This window comes from Echinops telfairi, unplaced genomic scaffold, assembly GCF_000313985.2.
Source record: "Echinops telfairi isolate 266 unplaced genomic scaffold, ASM31398v2 ScPeMD7_4225;HRSCAF=4972, whole genome shotgun sequence".
NCBI lineage: Eukaryota > Metazoa > Chordata > Mammalia > Afrosoricida > Tenrecidae > Echinops > Echinops telfairi.
Genome location: NW_022108124.1, coordinates 16,585,762 through 16,599,632, shown reverse-complemented (window position 1 = coordinate 16,599,632; position 13,871 = coordinate 16,585,762). Strand labels below are relative to the sequence as shown.

Here is a 13,871-nt window from a genome sequence, read left to right as displayed (position 1 = left end):
GGTGGAAGAAACAAACGTGCCACAAAGCAGGCCTTGAGGGAGCCTGTCGGCTGTGAGGATGCCGGGCAGTGTTGGACTTGCGGTGATAGCTGACAAACACAGGAAACAACAGCCCACAGTGAGTGGGCGTCTGCAGACGCCGCAAACTGTAAACTGCAAACTGAGGAGCTAGAGCCTCGTAGTCTGAGAAGGAGTGGTTGAAGGAGAAGATGCCCGTGTTCCTTTCATCAGACCGGACTCACCTTCGTCCCACGGCCAGGTGATGGCGTGAAGAAGGGGACAGCTTCTGCCTGTCTTCCTTGGCTCAGGCGCAGAGTTTCTGACTAAAACATTAGCAACTGAATCCCGTGGCCATCAAGCGCATGCACGTGTGTAAACTCACAGTCAAAAAGAGCTTATATTTCAGGGTGCCAGGCCTAACGTCACAGTGGAAACTCTGGCGACCTAGATTCCAGAGGAAAGACCTTTCGCTCAAAGGATGCATAGAAGCTCATCTTCCCTAAATGCAGCGTGCATGCCCTGCCAGGAACCAATAAGAGTAACCGTTGCACACTGGTGGTGGGGTCTAGTTCCCAGGAGGAGCCCCAGGGTGGCATGCGGACCATTCAGCATGCGGCCGCTAGTGGAGAGGTTGGCGGTTCAGACCCGGCAGGCAGGCTCAGTGCTCTGCTTCCATAGGGCTCTCTGGGGGGCAGCTGTGCGCTGCAGCATGTGGGGATGCCGTGGGTCGGGGTCAGCAGCATAACTTGGTTCTGGTTCACAGTAACGTGGGTGTCCCCCTTTGTTCCAGTTTCTCTTCTTCGGGCGACGTGGCCTGCATGGCTATCTGCTCCCGCCAGTGTCCACCGGCCATGGCCTTCTGTTTCCTGGAGACCCTGTGGTGGGAATTCACGGCTTCCTACGACACCACCTGCATCGGCTTAGCCTCCAGGCCTTACGCCTTTCTCGAATTTGGTTGGTACCCCTCTTTCAGACTTCTTATCTCCTCCAGCCTGGTGTAGGTCAAGGCTGGACTTTGGACCCCAAAGCAGAGCAAGGGGGGTGCTACAAGGGGTCTCTGAAGAACAGCCTTGGGCTGTGAGGTTTCACAGGGCTCAGAGTGGCCTGGAAAGCTTCGAGGCTCAGCACCCTGACTTTCCTTCCCTCCAGGGGATGGGGGCAGGGCAGAGGGCTGGGGGGAACCCGTGTGGACGTAGTCTGTGAGCATGTCCTTCCTCCGTATGTCAAGGACTGAAAGTGAGAGTCGGTGCGCAGAGAGCCTTCCAGCAAGCGGCCATCGTGGTGCTGCTTCTGATTGCCTTTTGACGCAGGCATCAGTTGGCCACAGTGCGGGAACGAGAGAAACCTGTCTCCCCCTCATTTGGGGTTTGAGCAGCACTGCTCTCGGAGGCTAGGTTCTCCCCGGTTGTGGAGGAGAGCCCTCGTCACGTGCACTCACGGTCTTTAGGTTACCGCTTTGCTGGCCCAGCATGCACTGTTTGCTTCGGGTGGGATTTAGACCACTTGGAGCTCCTGGGGGAACGGTGGTAGAAGCGGTAATTAGGGGGCATTCTGTATAAACGGCCTCCATCTCTGCGGTGCTCTTGAGTGAGGGTTGGCAGCACCTGGCACACGTTCAAGTACAGGGCTGGCCTGGGACTGTCCCACACTTGCTTCCTAACACCTCCATTCGTCTGGGTTGACCCTCATATGTGAGTTTAGGAAAGAGCTTTATATAATGAGTAATTGTATATGAAGAAAACATCCCAGCCCCGTCTAGATCAAGTCCATATGTCCGATATTAGTCCATAAGTCTGATACCAATCTGTAAACTCCTCTTCAGATTCATGCAACACATGCAATGACGCCGAATGCAGGAAGGTCACAGGCCAGTGGGTGAAACGTCTTGTGGGTCCGGTGGTGGTGGAAGTACCTTAGTGTTGGGGTGGGTCTCCAGGGCTCTGGCTCTATCAGTGTAGCTCCATGTGGCTTGTCAACAGGAATATCTTACAGGGAGAGTGTGTATCTGGCTTCCAGCGAGCTATTTATCTCCTTAGCGCCTCCAAACATCACGCTGTTCCCTGATTGACAGGCTAGATTCCACCCCTTCGCTCTTTGTAGTCTCAAGTTGATGTCAGATGATGTAACGACCACACCCTCCCTCCATAGCCTTCAGATGCCTTCTGGAGTCTGCCACCTGGCCCTGCGTGTGAGCCCCTTTGCTTCTCTGACTCTTCATTATGAACCAGTGAACGTTTGCCAAGCCGCTCGGTGTCATGCTCAGCAGTCCATACGTGTGGTGTCTCAGTTCCCTCACTGCAGTCCCCTCCGTGGACCATTACTCCTTCTGCTGCCCCCTCCCTTCCCATTTCCTGGCCCTCCCAATGAACTTTGGGTGACTGCTGCCCTTTGGGCAATTATTCTAGCACAGGGGCGAGTTCAGGTCCAGACCTGAAGGTGCTCGGGGACTTCCCTGGGACCCAGGCCAGAGCCTGGGAGAGTTGGGATATAGGCTCAGGTCTGCCCTGCCTCCATGTGAGGCCATGAGCCAACCACTTCCCTTAGCCCACTCCTCCTGTGAAGAAGGCCTTGCAGGGGTTGGTGGGGGTTGCCCCAGCCACAGCATCTCTCCGCTCTCTGTTCATTTGGAGTCAGCTGGGTTTACGCCTGTCTCTCCCCTCACCTCTGCCCAGCCTTCCAGAGCAGCATGTGCTTGCTCTGATGGGAGCCCGTTCCAGGCCTCCTGCTTCCTCGTCTGAGTGGGAGGAGAAGGTGCGTAACAGCATCTGGATGTTAGAATTATGCACGACTCCGCTCGGCCAGCCAACAGGGGTGAGACTTAGTACTTGTGAAGCCTTGGTCGTGGGTTAAAACTAAGACAAAATACATAGATGACAGCCAGTGCCTCTCCAACGTGTAGCCTCAGTTTGCACACAAAACTCACATTCACTTGTGATCCCCTCTCCCCCATTCGCAACCCCCTTTTGAGAGAAGCAGGTCCAAATTAACTGTCCCCAGGGCCATGCTGTCAGAAGGGACTGGGCTAAAACTTAAGCCCCTCTCGCTCTTCCAGAAAACCCCAACTCACTGTTATAACTTGGATTCCAGCTCACAGCGACTGGCCCTCTAGGACAGGGTTGGACTGCCCCTGTGGGTCTATCTCCGAGGCTGCCACCCTTCAGCCTCGCCTTTCTCCCAAGGAGCAGCTGGTGGTTCATGAACTGCTGGCCTTGTGGCTAGCAGCACCACAAGAAACCACCACGCCACCGGGCTCCGGTTCCTCCCTCCCTGTTCCAGTCCTTGTTGTGGCAGTACACCACACAGTAAATAGTCACCAACTTGGTAATGTCCACGTCTGATTCAGTAGTGCTGGCTTCTTCACGCCGTGCCACCCTTGTCACCCCTCTTTTTCCAGATGATTCCAGCAGTGTGTACATCACACAGTACCTTCGTGGAAAGCCCGCCCCCGTGTCATCACCACCGATAGTCTGTGGTTTGTGCATTGGCTTGTTTCCCACGTCTTCACAGTGCATCCATTGCTGTGGCATGCTCCAGGAGGCCGAGTACCCTCCAAGTGCGTGTCCTTCCTCAACACCAGATCTCTGTGACACATCCGTGATGTCGCCAGGGCAGGACTGTCACAACTTGAGCAGTTGAGCCCACCATGGTTGGAGTGTACCAACCCCCTGACCTCTAAGCCTCACTCGACACTCCTCAGAATCTAGCTCACGTTAGCTTTCTGAGAAAGGCCAACGTCCTCCCGCCCCACGTGCATGCGCAGTCCCCTACCCAGATGGAGACGCTCACCTTGGGCCGCTCTCTTTGCAGACAGTGTCATTCAGAAGGTGAAGTGGCATTTTAACCACGTGAAGTCCTCACAGCTGGAGAGCAGCTTTCAGAAACTCCGGGAGGAACTCGAGTTCCAGCCGCCCTTCGCTCTCACGGTGGAGGACGCGGACGCGGCCAATGGCGTGATGAACAGTCACCCACAGCTCCAGCTGCAGCACGGTAGGTCGCCGGCTGCTTGCTTGCATGCCGGGGTAGATGAGGCATGTGAGGCCTTTCAAAGGGACATTTTCTTGGTGGGGGACGGTGGGGCTGGCCTGCCATGAACCAAACTGTGACTCCCTTGAGAACAAGCATCCATTTGACCAGAGACCCTGATTTGCACCCCTGTATGCATGCCCTCCGTTTTTGTGGGATGCCGTGAGTGAACCCTCACTTCTTTCTGTGGCTCAGGATGCACGATTATTGCTTGGGGAGGTCAGATCTCGAAAGCGTGCAGTCTGGGCACCCTCTGTGGGCTCGCTGCCTGTTGAGTCATCGTGGGGTTGCTTGGTTGGTTTCCTGGGACCCGGGGCTGCTCTTCAGGACGGCTAGATTCAGGAGTTGAAGAATGGCTGGCAGGTGGTTTTCTTAACCAGAACCAAGTCTTACGAGTTTAGGTGTTGTCAGGGAGAGCCAGTGCCGTGTAGTGAAAGTCCCTCACCGAACCGACACAATGAGGGCCCTCTCTCTCTTTGACGGTGACTTCTGAAGGCACCTTAGCGAATCTGGCATGGAGTGAATGAGGCCCCAAGACAGGTGCCAGCTTGGTCACCATTCTCAGTGGCTTGGTTACATCATGATGTCCCGTATCAATGACGTAACGGTGTCATCATCCCCCATGATGTGACTTGATAGGATCAGCTCCACTGTGAGCACCATGACTCAGGTCATAGCCCCTTTAAGGGAGTTTCCCTGGGCGGGTTCTACACTGCCTATTAGGTTACAAGAGCTAGGTGGGCAGAGACCCAGAGAGCAGAGCCAGTAGTGCAGCCTGCCCTCAGGACCCCGGATTCCTGGACTAAGAAGCTCCTAGATCCAGGGGAGCCCACAGTGCGGATTCAAGCCAAGCAATGGCAAGCCCACGGGTTGTGGAAGGAGATGGGTGCGGTGGTAGAGAGAGAGCCTTTGCCTGGAGCCAGCACCCAATTTGGACTCCTAGCCTCCTGCAAACTGTGAGGGTCTAAATCCCTACGTGGGGGATTTTGTTAGAGGAGCATTCATCACTGACGGCCTGCAGCCATTTCTCAGCCAGGTCTCCACAGAGAAGCCTCAGTCCTCCTTGTTGGTTTATTTTGAACTCCCTGTTCACACAACGGAGGAGCCCTGGTGGTTGTGAGTTTGTCGGGCTGCGGATCCTCAAGGTCAGCACTTTGCAGACACCAGTCGATTCTGAGAGAGAGACAGACAGACAGACACGTGGGGCTTTCTGCTCCCGTAAAGAGCAACATTCTCAGAAACCTACAGGGACAGTTGGACACAAGTGAGTCCCGACCCTCGGCGACCCGCACACAGCAGCAGGAGGCACTGCCCGTGGGTCCAGCACCGGCCTCACTGGTACTGCTAATCTGAGCCCATTGTCGCAGCCACTGTGGATATTTATAGTCAAGAGAATTCTGAAATAGTGTAAGAGCCAAGCCCTGACTACATCATTCCAAAGAAGAGTGTCCCTCTCGGCTTGCCAAGACTGCCATCTGTGTAGCTAGCTGGCTACTACATCTCTCCCCCAGGAGTGGCTGGGCCTTCCAGGCGGGACCCTCCTACGGTACACCAGGGCTCCCTCCGGCTGCGCTGTTTTGTTTTAACCTGTCTATGGAGCTCACTGAGTTTAAAGTGGCTTGTGAAAGATTGGGCCTTAGTTTTGTGCTTGGTCTGCTTCTACCAGGAAATTCCTGTGTTGGTTTTCCGTTGTCCTAATTCACACTCGCTTTTGTTGAAGGAAGAGAGGGGAAGGAGAGGGAGTGTCTCCCCTGCCATACGCGAAGCAGGGGCAACTTTTGGTGGTCAAGTACTGAGACAAGAGGAAAAGGTCCAGGAAGGGTCAGCCTGCGCATCTTCTAGGACATCTCTCTGTGGTTTAACTCACCATGGGGCCTCTTTACATAGGCAGCATCTTCCGTTCAAATGGGAGCTGTGGTGGCTCAGTGGGAACTCGCTCACACACATTCTCCGCCCGCTGCCGTCCAGGGGTTGCACAGCAACCCCCTCTGGGTTTCTGAGAGTAGAAAGTCCGGTCTTTTTGAACTGCCGACCATGCAAATCGCAGCCCAACACTTAACCACGACACCACCAGAACTCTATTCTACCAGTAGGCAAAGTTGGGTTGTGGCTGGGCACAAGTATGTGTGTGTGTGTGTCCGCACTCGCACTTGCACGATGTAGGGATAGGAAAGGATGATTGAAAAAGATCAGGGCGGCAAAGTGGGGCGAGACACTAGTTAACTCTGGTACCCAGAATTCATTCCTTCAATTATCTTTACGGAGCGAGTCATCGTTTGTTGGAACTGTAGTTCTAGAAACAGCCTGTAGCTTAGATAGTCACCCCTTTCTGCCTCTTCCAAAGTACTGTATATATTTGAGCATAAGCCGACCCGAATATCTGCCGAGGCACCTAATGTTACCACAAAAACTGCATTAAAATGTGCTGAAAAACTCGGCTTGTACTCGAGTATATGCAGTATGTATGCTAGAATCTAAAAAAGTAACAAAATGTGCGTTTGCTGTGACTTGCTATGGAAGCACACGGGCCCTGTGTGCTGTCCTTGTCCGAGAGGCGGGTTTTACCCGCTGAGGACTGGAGTGTGGGGGAAGAAACGCCTTCAGAATGTGACAGCCAATTTGTGCACAAAACCACAGCCCCCTGTGATAGCTGGAGACAGTGCTTGGAGGCCGAGTTTCTCAGCCAGTGCCCGGCCGACACTCGGGCTGGACCATGCGCTGTTGTGGGGGCTGGCCTGTGTGCTGTAGAAGACACTGCTGCGTCCCTGGCCTCTACCCGCCAGATGCCAGCAGGGCCCCCTTGCTTTCCATTTGTGACAGCCAAAAAGTCCTCCTGACATTGCCTCGTCGTATTCCAAATTGCTCCTGATTGAGAGCCTCCACTTTGGATAAAGATAATGAACCACTGAAAAGCCTTGCCCAAAGGTGGGGACAGGGTTGGGGATGGGGTGGCCCAAGGGGGAGGATGGTGGTAGAGGGAGGACTCCATGTGGCAGAAACTCCCCCTTGGCCTCCTCAGTTCCCTTCCTTTGTTTGCCTCTATCTCCCTGGGTCAGTCTGTAGACTAGAGAAACAACTTCATAGACACTCACATGTGTCTGAGAAAGAGGTTTCTATACAAGAGCCATTGAATACTGAGAAAACAGCCCAGTCCAGATCGAGTCCATAAGTCCGATATTAGCCCATATGTCTGAAACCAATCTATGAAGTCCTCTTCAGACTCACGCAACACATGCAATGACACCAAGTGCAGGAAGATCACAGGCTAGTGGATTGGAAGTCTTGGGAATCCAGTGGTGTTGCAAGCATCTCAGTGTTGGCAGGGGGTCTCCACATGGCTCCTCCAGTTCCAGGGCACAGTGGTCTATCAGTGTAGTGCCATGTGTCTTGACAGTAGAGCGTCTCTCAGGGAGTGCGTCTTGTCAGTAGAGAGTCTCCAAGGGAGTGAGCAGAGAGAGTGTGTGTGGCCCGCCTCCAAGGAGGAAATTATAGGAGTTCCCAGAATCCTCAGGGGAAGGCCAAACCACACAGAGGCTTCACTGGCTATACAATGATTGACAGGCTAAACTCTCAAACTGACAACAGATTATGTAACTACCACCCCCCTCCTTAACCTCTGCTCCTATTTCAACAATCGATAGCGTGTTTAACATAAACCCGTATTTTTAGTGGGGGTGCAATGAATGCTTCTGTCAGTGTCACCCTTCTGGATCGATGTTGGTTTCACTAGACACGTGTTTCCCTTCTTTGTTTTCCCTTGCAAAGTGCCCCACTTCCGGATGGAGCCCGTGACAGCCCTGGGCATCCTCTCCCTGGTGCTCAACATCCTGTGTGCTGCGCTGAACCTCGTGCGCGGCATTCACCTTGCGGAGCACTCCCTGCAGGTAACCTCGCCTTTCGTGAGGGAAGAGCTCGACGGGAGACGTTTGAATCCTAAGACGATGATGGTGCCAAGGTCTAAAAATAATCCTGGTTCAAGTGCAATGGTTACTTGTCACTCATCGTCAGTTGAGCAAATCCAGAATCCACTCTTTTTGTGTTCCTTGTCCTAAGTAGACAGGTCTCTGCTGGGGTATTGGTGAGACATGGACCACAAGCTGCCAGGATGACAGACTGCCCCAGGCCCCTTGGCACCCAAGGGCCTGAGCAGCTCACCCAAGGGCAAAGGTTGATCCTCAGACTTTAAAATTCGGGCTCTTTTTTTTGTTTTGCCTTGGGAAAAGATTGTCTCATTATCTGATTTCTATAATGTAGCTGTGGTATATTTACAGTCTGCACCCTATACTGTATGCAGACTGTATATAGCACGGACATGTGGACACATGTTTTCATTGTGTCTTTGTCAAATAACTGCATCACTGAGAAGTTTCATTTCCTGGCCTGCTCATCTCAAAGCAATTTTCCATTTCAATTATCTTTTAAAAAACAGCTTCTTAAAATGTTGTAAAGTATTTCAAACAGTACCATTGTAAGGATAAATAGCTGCTGTCTTTGAAGATAGAGTCCCACTGCTCACTCACATATGAGAAGGCCAAAGCCCGAAGCTCGGCCAATGCTGAGCCTCGGGGGGGCTAGTGTAGACTGGCCTGCGTGGGGAATGGCCACTGGCCTGTGTTTAAGCCTGTGGGAACTGCCTGCTACCTCATCTCATCTTAGGCCAATGTGTGGTGCAGTTTCCACTCTGTTTCCAGCCATTCGTTAGCTGCGGCACCAGTTACTACCATGTTAGCTGAGTTGTCCGGAGAATCAGAACCAGTGACTCTCGTCTGCATATAAGAAAGAACTCTAGGTCAAGTCCGACTCCAGCCCAGTGCTGGCCGGAACCCTCTGCAGACTCAAGTAGCTGCAGGCCGATGTGCAGAAAGGTCAGCTGGGAAGCAAGGAGTCTTGTGGATGCAAGACTCAAAGTCTCAGGCTTGTGGCTGCAAGGTCGGTGGGAACCTGGGAGGGCCCCGCAGCTCATATTGTGCTGCCCCTGAGGCAGATACAGAATCCAAGCAAGCAGGAGGGCGAAGGGCAAGCGGAAGAAGTTCTCCGTGTCTCTCCGAGAGCCAAGACCACACCTTAGTCCCTTTACTAAGGAGGCATCACTGGGCTACCACCTGGTGGACAGGTTGGACTCCATCCCTCCTACTTTCACACAGGTTCAAGTTGACATAAAACCTAACTTCCACACCTACCAAGTGTCCATTTGTACCCCCTAAAGCAAGGACCTGGACAACAATGTGGTTAAGATGTGTCCCCTGCCTCAGGGACTCTCCGGTTGCTAAACAGAGCATGGTAGAGGTACTAAGGAGCGGGCAGTGCCTGGACCTATAGGGGTGGGGGTAAGGAAAACTTGGTATTGAAAATTGAGCAGGATTTTGAGAGGTGGTTGAATTGAGGGCATCGTATAGATACATGGTATGTCCCGACATTGACACAGTGGTGGCGTGCCAGCCCCTGGTCTGGCACATGGAAGGGACTTAGCCAGCCAGGGATTTTGCACTGTCCACCATCACAGACTTCATGAAAAAAGTGCTGTAGTTCATGTCCTGGTGTTTCCCTCCCTCTCACCACCCTCTCCCGTGCTGTTCTACCCGTTGCAGATTGCCCAGGAGGAAATTGGAAACATTCTCGCTTTCCTCATTCCTTTTGCAGCCTGCATTTTCCAGGTGAGTGGAACACTGGTCCTCTGGTGGCCGCAGTGGCAGGTTTCTGGACCTGCTTTTGTTCTGCCCAAGCCTTGGTTCAAATCACGGGCAGTATCAAGCCCTTAGTGGAAGGGGACCCTGCCCAGACCTCTCATTTTACAAAGGAGGCGTTTTGAGTTCAGAAAAGGAAAACCGCTGACCCCTTAGCACAGAGCCACTGGCCACAGGTGAACAGAAACCAGGACTTTGGATTCGACTCATAAGGAAAAGGGGCGAGGGTGAGGGGAGGTGCTGGTGATAAAGTGGATTGAACATTGGGCTGCTAACTGCAAGAGCGATGCTTCAAGCCACAAGCTGCTTCCGTGGGAGAAAGCGGCTTAATGGTCTCGGAAACGCATGAGAGACAGTTGTACTCGGCCCTGTGGGGTTGCTACTGTTGGAACTGACTTGATAGTGGTGGCTTTGAGCTTTGGTTTTTTGTAAGGAAAGTGAATGAGAGATGAGAATGTTGCGGGGATTGGACTGGTTCTGGCTAGGATGAGTGAGGCAGGGGTGGCCCGAGCGCTGCTTGTTGGGCAGGCCATGTACTGGAAGGAGTGTCCTGTGCATATGTGCGTGCATCAGCAGCAGACTAGGTCCCGTGGAAATGCTGCTGTTTTTAATAGTGATACCATCTGCCTTACATCTGCCCTCGGGAAATGAAACAAAAATGAGAACATTAACTACCAGTCTTCGGTGATTATTTCGTCATTTTCAAATAACCTATATCCTCGATGAGTGGGATAAAGCCGATCTTTGAATCCCTTGTGGGCAGGATTAATTCTAATTAAAACCCAGTTCTAATTCTCTTTTCTACTCCTTGGCGTGAGCGGGATGTTCGCACTTTCTCTGCAGGCTGTATTCAGTTTGATTGTTTGTTTGTTGAGTCCCTGCTCTCGGGGTGCTCCGCTTCTCTTGTGTGTCCAATCTGTTCTTTTTTATTTGCTTACCGTCCTGTAAGGTTGCTGCCGACACAGGCTGCATTTCTGAATTGGCAGATACGGAACCATTGCTCCTAGGAGGAATTGAGGGCTAGGTTCCTGTGAGGACCCTCCAGTCAGCGTTTTCATCACAGATCAAGGCGTGGTCTTGTTTGATGCGTGTGTTTGCTTTGTTGTTGTTGTCAGGTGCCCTGGAGTCGGTTCCAGCTTGTACAGCAACCCCACGTGTAGCAGCAAAACGCTGCCCGGCCCTGAGCCGTCTTCACAGTGGTTCTATGTGAATCCACCGGGTCAGCCCATCTTGTTGAGAGCCCTCCTCTTTTTTGCTGCGCCTCGACTTTACCAAGCATGACGTCCTTCTCCAGGGACGGTTCTCTCCTGACACCTTCAAAGTACATGAGACAAAGTCTCCCCATCCTTTCCTCTAGGAGCATTCTGCCTGTCCTTCTTCCAAAACAGACGTTTGTTCTTTTGGCAGGCCATGGTACTTTGAATATTCTTTTCCAGCACCACAAGTCTAACACAGGATTCTGCTTCAGTCTTCTTTACTCAGTGTCCAACTTCCACATGCATAGGAAGCAACTGAAAATTGACCTGGTTCAGAAACACCTTAGTCCTCAAAATAGCCTCCTTGTGTCTCAACACTTTAAAGAGGTTTGGGGCAGCAGATTTACGCAGTGCGACTGGCCCGTGGAGCTCTTGACTGCTGCTTCCAGGAGCCTTCCTCGTAGATCCACACAAGACAAAATCCTTGACAACTTTTATCTTTTTTCCATTTATCACGATGTTACCTACGGGTCTAGTTGTAAGGATTGTTGTTTTCTTTACCTTGAGTCCTAGTCCATACCAAAGGCTGCAATCCTTGATCTTCATCAGCAAGTGCTTCAAGTCCTTTTTGCTTTCAGTAAGCAAGGTTGTGTCACCTGCATATGTCAGGTTGTGAATAAGCCTTCCTCCAATCCTGATGCCACATTCTTCTTCATGCAGTCCAGCTTCTCTGACTATTGGCCAGCACACAGATGGAATAAGCATGGTGAGAGGATGCAGTCCTGATGCACACCTTTCCTGATGTTAAACCATGCTGTAGTCCCGTGTCTGTTTGCACAAACAAGTTGATTCCCATTCTTCTCCTGACTGTCCACTGTTTGTTATGATTCACACAGTCAAATGCCTTGGCATAGTCAGAAAACACAACCAAGCATCTTTCTGTTATGCTGTACTTTCAGCCAAGATCCATCTGCCATCAGCAATGATAGCCTCTGTTCCACACCCCCTTCTGGATCTGGCCTGGACCTCGGGCAGCTGCTCTGTCAGTGTTCTGTTGCAACTGTTGTTGGATGATCTTTAGCAAAACTTTACTTGCATGTGGTACCCAGAATACCGTTCGTTTGCACATTATGCTGTACCACCTTTCTTTGGTGTGGGTACACATGTGGATCTCTTCCAGTCAGTTGGCGAAGTAGTTGTCTCCCAAATTTCCTGGTCTAGATGAGTAAGTGCTTCCAGTGCTTCATCAGGCTGTTGAACCATTTCAGTTGATATTCCATCAGTTCCTGGAGCCTTGCTTTTGGCTAATGATTTCATTGCCTCTTGAACTTCTTCCTTCAGCTCCATTGGTTCTTGTTCATATGCTACCTCTTGAAATGGTGGAATGTCAACTAGTTCTTTTTGGCACAGTGACTCTGTGTATTCTTTTCATCTGCTTTGGATGCTTCCTGCATCCTTTAATATTTTGCCCACTGAATCTTTTAAGTGTGGCAACTTGAGGCTTGCAATTTTTTTGAGTTCTTCCAGTTTCAGATATGCTGAGGGGGATCTTCCTCTTGTGGCTTTCTAAAGCTCTAGGTCTAACTCTCAGTGCACTTCTGTTTTAGCTCCCTTATCCTATAAGGTCCCAGGATGCTGCACACAGTTTGCACCTGTCTAGTAACCTACAGGCTGGTGATTGAAACCTATCCAACCACACCGAGGAAGAAAGGCCTGATGATCTTCCCTGATGCTTGCAGGGGTTCTTGTTAGGTGCTGCCAAGATGGTTACAGCTCATGGATGCTATGAGTGGCCGAACAAATCTCTGCTTGGTCCAACACCATCCTCACAATCATCCCTGTGTGAGACAGTCTATCTCGTCGAGGGTCTCCCCTTTCTCATTGACCTTCTGCTCTACCAAGCATGAAGTCTTTTTCCAGGGGCTGGTCCCTTCCTGTAAAGATGACAGCCAAGAAACCCCCTGGGAACGGCTCCGTCTGTCACCTTCAGGGTTGCAATGAGTCAGCCTTGACCCCACCGCCCCAGGTTTGGTCCATTTTATTATGGATTTGTCAGGAGCCCTGGTGGTGTGATGGTTGGGTATTGGGCTGCTAACTACAAGGTCAGCAGTTTGAAAACACTAGCCTCTCCAAGGGAGAAAGATGAGGCTTTCTGCTCCCATAAAGCATTTTAGTCTCGGAAACCCACAGGGGCAGTTCTACCTTGCCCTATAGGGTTCGATGTGAGTCAGAATTGACTCGATGGCTGGGGCTGTTTGTTTGTTTTTTTGTACTGTTGGTTCATTAATAAATGGTGAGCTCATAGCCCACAGTACTGTAACTCATGCCTGAATGGAGCCTCTAGCGCACTTAGGGACCTCGGGCAGCCTTTCAGGTCTATGCGTGGGGCCCGTTTTCAACAGTGGAATTACCAACAAAAATGTGGAAAACGTGGCATTTAACAGACTGTTAAAAGGACACTTGTTCATGAGAACTAAGACAAGACAGAGGGTCTCCTTGTTCAACCTCCGCTGGGAATGGGCATGCCCTCTGTGCAGGCCCGTCTGCAAATGACCCCAGAAGTGACATGAGCATTGACTTGGGGGGCTCACAAATGCATTTGTGTGTGTGTGTGTGTGCGTGTGTGTAGGTAACTTTGCAGATACAGAATCCACAAATAACCAGGACTAACAGTATGCCCCAGGGCCGTTTGTTCTCAAGGATGGCCTGACAGTTCCCCCTGAAGATGGACCGTTTGCTCCTTTTGGAGAAGGCGAGGCTCCCACAACCTGGGGGTGGCCCGTGGGAGTTTCCCAGCACAAGCATCTTAGGAACCTCAGGGCTGCAGGAATCTCACCTCTCTAACCTTTGTGCTGTCCACACCTTTCCCCCTGGAGCAGCCCCTGTGGTGGGAGATTCTCTTCCAGGTGTGCCTTTATTAGTTGTCAGATGACATGTGCTTCGAGAATGGCTGTATATTTAAAAAAAA

At 51.6% G+C, this 13,871-nt stretch overlaps 1 protein-coding gene across 1 annotated transcript in view; it reads left to right on the top strand.

Annotated features, from left to right (window-relative positions):
• SEC22C (SEC22 homolog C, vesicle trafficking protein) overlaps window positions 1-13,871 on the top strand; it is a 19,154-nt gene that overhangs the window by 4,070 nt on the left and 1,213 nt on the right. Inside the window, exons 2-5 of the mRNA XM_004708667.2 lie at window positions 791-954; window positions 3,808-3,987; window positions 7,789-7,907; window positions 9,612-9,677. Coding sequence (XP_004708724.1) covers window positions 791-954; window positions 3,808-3,987; window positions 7,789-7,907; window positions 9,612-9,677 — 529 coding nt within the window. The remainder of the gene's footprint in view (window positions 1-790; window positions 955-3,807; window positions 3,988-7,788; window positions 7,908-9,611; window positions 9,678-13,871) is intronic.